Raw genomic sequence first — 7774 nt, 5'->3', positions numbered from 1 at the left:
ACACAATGATACATAAGTCAAATCAGAATAAAAAGCATTTCCACATAGTGTACATTGATGTCGATTAAAGTTGCCAATTTATCAAAAAAGCCATTTGAAATATTTGATAGAACAACAGATCATCGCTATATCTTCAATTTACATCAGGTGAGCATTTTGATCCACGGCCCTCCTGATTTATTAATTCTTAATTTTTCTTATCCCAAAGAATATATTCCTAATAAAATCTACCAGGGTGTTTATTCTACGAGGGTCATTTTTCTTCACCTAAGGTATGCAGATTTTAAGGGTGTAGCCATTTTTTCTAAAGGCAAATGGGTCATTTTTCGACGTCGAATAATGACCGGGGGTCATTGTTCGACGTCGTATAATGACCGGGAGTCATTTTACGACGTCGAAAAATGACCCTCGGTCATTATTCTACGGGGTCATTATTAGTCTTTACACCGGCTATCATAAATCTTAGCTCTAAATGAAACATATTCTTGTAAAGTGATGTAGACCAAAGTCGTGAAATTACAGCTCTAGCAAATGCATAACATCATTAATTTAAACAATGCTTTCTTTGTCCAGTTTCATACATGAAGAATAGCAACTATACCACCAATATGGAATCATAATCTTTCTACTCCTGAATCCTCACAACCGAGTATGTAACAGGCAGAATTAACGAGTTAACACATATTCGAAAGCTGATCAGATTATCATAACCTTTCGTAACACAGACACGAATCAGTAATTTTTTTTTTTTTTTTTTTTTTTTTGGCAAATTGTATGAGGAGAAAAATATCAAGGGTTTTAGCACTCTGATGCCTGTTGTCTTGTGACAGCAAATGTGACCCCTAATCAAAAAATCCTAAATGTCCAAAGACCATAAGCCGAGCATATGTGTTCAAATATTAGAACTGTAACGTGTTTGGGTCCGTGAATTTGAGTATAGATCCTTAATCAAGATAATTAATTAAACATATGATTAGAAATGATAGGTTAGACGAAGCATGTGAAAATAAACGAGTCAATATATACAGATATAATAATAGGATTTCCTTTCCTTAACATAAAGCATACAACTATCTTTAAACAATTATTGGTATGGGTCTCGCACAGGTCTGTATCCTGTATCAGTACCAGGACAGGTACGGGTCTCAAATCCGGGATAGGTCCTGTACCAGGACAGGTCTGTGTCCTGCATGTATCAGTACCAGGACAGGTACGGATCTCCGAGGTCTCTGTCCTATACACAGACAGATCTTAATAAAATTCGAGGAAAAGTAATTACAACTTTATTAACCTTCAAATACTATGACCCAGTATACTAGACACCGTATACTGTATTAATTACAAGCCTTATTAACCTCCGCCGTACCTCACTACTGTGCCTCCGACGACCGTCTACACTGAGCTCCGACTGGCAACTGCCAGCTTTCTGCTGAACGCTCATATATATACTGATGTATACCCGGACTACCCTTGGCCGCTATCGTATCACATTACGATAAAGTCCGGCTGACGTAATGCATAAAGACATCCCGAGCCCGATCTCTGTCACATTTCCCACGCCTCTACTCCTCATGCGTCCTCGCATGACAAAAACAGTTATGAAATGCTGATAAATGATTTAATGAAGAAAACATGATCTATATACACAAGATGACAGCAATGATAATGATCATCTTAAAAAGACTATCTGTTTTATCAGTTTTGCAAGAAACAGCAGAATTCACATATTTACATATTATAAAACTCTTCTCTCTCAACAATGTTCTCTACACTTCGTCCGTTTTCATGAAACTTGGTTACGGTAACTTCTTTCACCTGCATTCTAAATCTCGCTGTCTGGGTCTCTTGATCTACTCTACATTCTGTACAGGAATAGGTCTGCGTCCCCACATCCACACTCTTCTGAGCTAGATCAAGTTCAGGTCTGCAGACCACTTTCCTTGTAGTAGGGACTGGGCTAGGTGCAGTTCGTTTCCTGAACATGCGTCCTGTCAGCAAGCTAGCGGTATTACTCGGTGGTTCAGGATCCTTTTCCTTTGGAGCTTCCTCCAACTGTACCCCTCGATCTTCATCCCAGTCACTTTCACTGTCACTGTTATTTTTTAATAGACTTCTAGGACCCGCCTCATCCTTCGACGACTCTTTCGACACTTCGTCACTTTCTGCATGTTTCAACTTCATGTGTTCCACCAAATATTCCTTCTTCTTGAAGGATACATGACATTTCTCGCATACCAGCATGCTGCTAGCACACTTCAACACATGATTCGTCCAGGCATCTTTCCCGTCCACTTCAGTAAAACACACTGGGCATATCTCTTTAGATTTTCTCGACGTCACCTTTGTATTCACCATGATTACACTGTAAAGACACATGACAATAAATTAAGGGAAATGATATCAATGGTGTGTTTTTTTTTAAGCAAAAAGAAAAACCAACTAAAATAAAAGCAAGATTGTAGGTCCTATCTAAGCAAATTCATGCACAGTTATGTAAGCTAATTTCATGATTTATTGAAAACTTAAAGTCATGTCCTAGTCCTGGACATAATCTTTAAGCCAAGAAGGTGTACGCCTTTTGCGTCTTGTTCTCCTATCACCAGCTAATTCATCTGTGACTTCAATATTTTTGTTAGTTGACCCAAAGTCATCATCTTGATTCTCAAGATCTATTACAACATTTGAAGAATCACTTGTCTCCAACTCCGTACTTTCGTGCCCTAGGTCTGGATCCTCGCCTCTGAGCACTTGAGATTTACATGCTTTTATTCTGTCTCAATGAACCACCTGTCCCTTTCCATTGCGTCCACAGTTGAGCTTATACAGGACCTCAGAGACTTTTGTAAGAACCTGAAATGGTCCTCTCCAATATGAAGTCAACTTTGGTGAGCAACCAGTTTTCCTTTGGGGAAAATACACATATACTTGGTCCCCAACTTTGAATTGTTCATAGGACATCTTCATGTCGTTATAATGTTTCTGTCGAAGAATGGCTCCTTCTAAATGTTTCCCCACCAAATTGTGAGCCCTTTCCATCCGATCAGTAAGTATCCAAACCCAATCATGTTTCGGTACCTGTTTCCAGGATGCAAGCATATCATATATGATGCCCAGAGGGGTAGCAGTTTCTCTATCAAGCATCAACATGTTTGGGGTGAATCCAGTTGATTCATGCTGTGATGCCCTATATGCCATCATTACAAAGGGTATGCTCTCATCCCAATCCGGATGGTTCTCGCTAACATAACTACTCAACATGGTGGCTAACGTCTTATTGAACCGTTCCACCATACCAACAGACTGAGGATGGTATGGTGTGGTTCTTGTCTTTCGGATCTGTAAATGCTTGCATACTTCATTAAACAAAAGAATTTCATACTGACGGCCTTGGTCAGAGTGAATGGACACAGGAACTCCAAACCTAGAGATTACCTCTTCCACGATCAGTCTCGCAACTGTCTGAGCCTCCATGTTGGGCATCGGAAAGGCTTCTGTCCATTTGCTAAAGTAATCCGAAGCCACCAGTATGTAGCGATTCCCTTTATCTGTGACCGGAAACGGTTGCTATCCTTTCCATTGGGTAACCCACTTGCAAAGGCTGCATAGGTCCTCTCTTTGTTTTAAGTGGAGCCTTCCTCCGGGCACATATGTCACATCCAGCAACATAACTTCTGACATCGCTTTGTAGCCCTGGCCAGTAGTAATTTTGTCTGATCTTGTTCAGGGTTTTGGTCACCCCTAGATGACCAGATGTCTTGGAGTCATGCATCTGCTGTAAGATAAATCTTCTCTGTGACAGTGGCATAACAATCTGATATGTCGTGTTGTTGCTTTCCTCAAGCTCCCACATACGACATAGCAAGTTATCCTTCAATGCCAGTCTACTCTTCTGAGCCCACAGTGATTTGACCATAAAACTTTCAGCAGTAATTTCATTATAGTCTAGACGCTTCCCTTCCTCCATCCAATTCTTAACGAGTCTTATATCCCGACTTCTATCCTGTATCTCTACCAAGTCCTTTGATTCATCTGTCTCGGTGTCTTTGACCTCATCCTGTAATACCCTTGCATGTTCCTCATGCAAATCTACTTTTTCCCAATCATCAAAATATCCACATTGGACGCATGGAAGTCTACTTAGCCCGTCAGCATTTCCATGAAGTCTACCAGCTCTATGCTCGATTTCTATATCATACGCCGATATCACCTCTAGCCATCGAGCTAACTGGCCTTCGGGATCCTTACACCTTAGCAACCATCGAAGGGAACTGTGATCTGTTCTAACCACAAATTTACGCCCATACAAGAAATGTCTAAAGTGCTTTATAAATGTCACTACTGCTAAGAGCTCCCATCTGCTTACACAGTACCTTCTCTCAGACTTGCTAAGAACTTTGCTGGCATAAGCGACTACCCTTTCCTGTCCATTCTGGATCTGAGACAAGGCTGCGACGATCGCATTTTGACTTGCATCGGTATCCAAGATAAATGGTTTACTGAAATCTGGATGAGTAAGGATTGGTGCAGTGGTTAACTTAGTTTTTAGAACATCAAATGCTATTTGACATTCTTCTGACCATTTGAAGACAACTGATGTTTCTGTCAGTTTATGAAGCGGTCGAGCTATATCAGCAAAGTTTGCAATGAATTTCCTGTAATAACTACAGAGGCCAAGGAAGGACCGAACTTGCGTCTTGATTACTGGCTCTGGCCATTGTCTCACAGCTTCAACTTTCTCCGGATCTGTCTCGACCCCGTCTTCTGTTATGACATGACCCAAGTATTTGACTTGTTTCGCAAACAACGTCCATTTCCTGGCCTTCAGCTTCAAACCAGCTGTCTGTAGCTTCTCAAAGACCTGTTCTAGATTACGTAACATTTCTTCGAATGTTTTCCCATATACAATGACATCATCTAAATAGATGAGGCATATCTGCCACTGTAGTCCCGACAACACAGTCTCCATAAGACGTTCAAACGTCGCCGGGGCATTACAGAGCCCAAACGGCATGACATTGATTTCATAAAAACCTTGCAAACGCCATCTTATGCTTGTCGCTTGGATCTAGCTCTACCTGCCAGTATCCAGCATTTAGATCTAGAATACTGAATCACTTTGCTCCCTTTAGCTGATTAAGCGATTCATCGATACGGGGAAGTGGATAGGCGTCTTTAATAGTGACACTGTTCAAGCGCCTATAATCCACACAGAACCTTTTGGATCCGTCTTTCTTCTTCACCAAGACTATTGCTGATGACCAAGCACTCTGCGAAGGCTCAATAATACCTCTTTTAAGCATGTCGGATACGTGTTCCTGAACTTCTTCCTGCATATGGAACGAAAGACGCCTTGGTGCCTGTTTGATAGCTGGATGAGTACCTGTATCTATCTTGTACTTAACCATAGAGGTTCGACCAACATCTTCATCAGTCATAGAAAACAGGTCTGAGTACCTGTTAAGTAAACTTCTGGCCTTCTCTTTTTCATTACTCCCAAGATTAGCAGTGCTTCTCTCAAATAGTTCCTTTAAATGGTTTGGCATTCCCTTGTTACTATTTTCATCATGGCTGGAAGATGAAAGTGCTACAATCTCTTTAACTGGAGACAATTTACCGACAACAGTTCCTGGCTGTATAGTCTTATTTGTGGATGACAGATTCAAAATACGGAGTGGTACTGCCTCTTGGCGTCGTATCAGTGTTCTTGCTAGCATAGCAGAATCAGATTTCTGGAATTTTTCAGATGGTTCCACAAGCCCTATCTTCACAGGGAATCCTCCATCAGGCCCTGCACATATCTTGCCCTCAGTCATTTTTTCGGATCTGGGGGGTATAACTATTCTGTTGACCAGTGCAATTTTGTACTCTTGTGCAGTACCCTCCATCTGAATAGGATGTTCTATACCCGAGATCTCAACCTTGTGTGTACGCATATTTATGATAGCTTCATACTTTACAAGAAAATCTAAACTAAGAATTCCATCTACAGATAGATCGGCCACTATTATCTCATGCTTCAGAGTTGTACCATTTAGCACAAGTTCGATAGATGTTTTACCATATATCTCTACACAGGATCCATTAGCGGACAGGACATCTCTTTCTACCTTTTCTAATAAGGAATGGTTGGTTCCTTGTATGTTTCCATAACATACCTTTGACAGTAAGGAAACAGTGGCACCTGTATCAATGAGTAGATAGGTATCCATCCCACATACTTGGCAGTCACATAAGCCCCTGACTCCTTAATAGACTGAACAATTCTAGAGTGTTCATCTGTCTTTTGCATTTTGCCTTGGGACCGATCATCTGACCTATGCTCAGTCATGTCTCTCATTTTCTGTCTAGGATCTGAACGAAAGGTTGTATCTCTAAGCATGGGACAATCTCTTTTTAAGTGTTTGTCAGATCCGCATTTGTAGCACCTTCTAGTACTATTTCCAGTGATTTTCCTAGTTTCATTCTTCATCTGCCTTGTATCGCGTCCCTTCCTTTGCATTTGAAACTTCCACTGTTTCATGTCCTTTATCTCCCTTTGAAGAGACTGCATATTTTTCTCCATGGTCTCTATGAATTTATCTATCTTTGATCCCTGACCCGAGTCTTGATCCATGCTTCTGACATTCTCAGTGCGACGACTCTCCGCTTTGTAAAACGCTTCAAGCTCAACAGCTCTCTGTATAGCATCATTAAAACTGCTAGGTCTGGACTGCTTGATCTTAAGACGCATCTCTGCATTATGCAGTCCGTCTAAAAACTGTTCTGTGGCAAGGATCTCACGTACATCATCCGGTGCTGTAGGATAGGCTAAGTTCACAAGCCTCCTTATATCTTGGCCCATCTCTGGTAAACTCTCTGCTGCTTTTTGTCTCCTTTCCCTGAGCTGGGTCCGATACAGCTCTGTCTGGTTCAGTGGGGCAAATCGATCCTGCAAACATTTGACTAATTTTGCATAATTCTGCCTCTCATTCCTGGGCTGATTACCCAGCACACCTTGTGCTAGCCCTCTCAGAGACGCAGCTAAATATAACCCCTTTTCTGTCTCGCTCCATTCATTTAATAGACTCACAGACTCAAAATGAGACAAATAGTCATTCCACATACTGGAACCGTCGTACGTCGCAGGTTTAATAAAATTCCTGGGCTTTGATCTCTTCTGATGTTGATTTGCATCTGTCGCCGGATGAGTGTTGGTGCCATGTGCCGAATACTGTCTTCGGTTTCCAGACCTATCATCAGTTTCATCACATATGCATACATCCTCAGTACTTATCAAGCACCCTTTCTGTCCGTCTTGTAAACTGCTTCAAAATTCATTAAATTGTTTAACGAGTCTTTGATTATAAAAAAAACAAAACAAACAAACAAACAACAACAAAAAAGTTAATTAAACGTGTATGACACGTCATGTAGATGAATATGTATCATATGCTTCAGGAACAGAACATGTCTTTTTAGAATTCAAAATTAATGATGTATAATGGTAAATTAAACTATTTCTTCTCAGCTATGAAACTCAAATTTTGGTCATACAGTGTATTACGTATTGGGAGATGGATGAGTGTGTGTGGGGGTTGTCCTTTTTTTTTTATTTCCTTGCAATATACATGTATTCATATACTTGTTTTAAAATTGTCCGATTGTACGTAATGAAAAAAACGTGTACATCAGCATTGAACCTCTAGAATTGAATTTACTTCAAGACAATTAATTTTACAGACAGATCTACGAACACTATAGTTCAAATTTTTGTTCCTTATCTATGAAATCAATA

General features: G+C 40.5%; 1 protein-coding gene across 1 annotated transcript; it reads right to left on the bottom strand.

The window, feature by feature from the left end:
• Window positions 1–1728: 1728 nt before the first annotated feature.
• LOC133178302 (uncharacterized) lies at window positions 1729–2355 on the bottom strand. Its single transcript, XM_061313038.1, has one exon. It carries the CDS (start codon window positions 2353–2355, stop codon window positions 1729–1731), a length of 627 nt encoding a protein of 208 aa, XP_061169022.1.
• Window positions 2356–7774: the final 5419 nt, after the last annotated feature.

Source organism: Saccostrea echinata, unplaced genomic scaffold, assembly GCF_033153115.1.
Source record: "Saccostrea echinata isolate AGI-Se365-2 ecotype Australia unplaced genomic scaffold, CSIRO_AGI_Sech_v1 ptg000002l, whole genome shotgun sequence".
NCBI lineage: Eukaryota > Metazoa > Mollusca > Bivalvia > Ostreida > Ostreidae > Saccostrea > Saccostrea echinata.
This window is presented reverse-complemented; position numbering and strand designations above follow the sequence as displayed.

Coding starts and splice junctions, on each gene's coding strand:
- LOC133178302 (XM_061313038.1), bottom strand. CDS start 2,355: ATGGTGAATACAAAGGTGACGTCGAGAAAATCTAAAGAGATATGCCCA.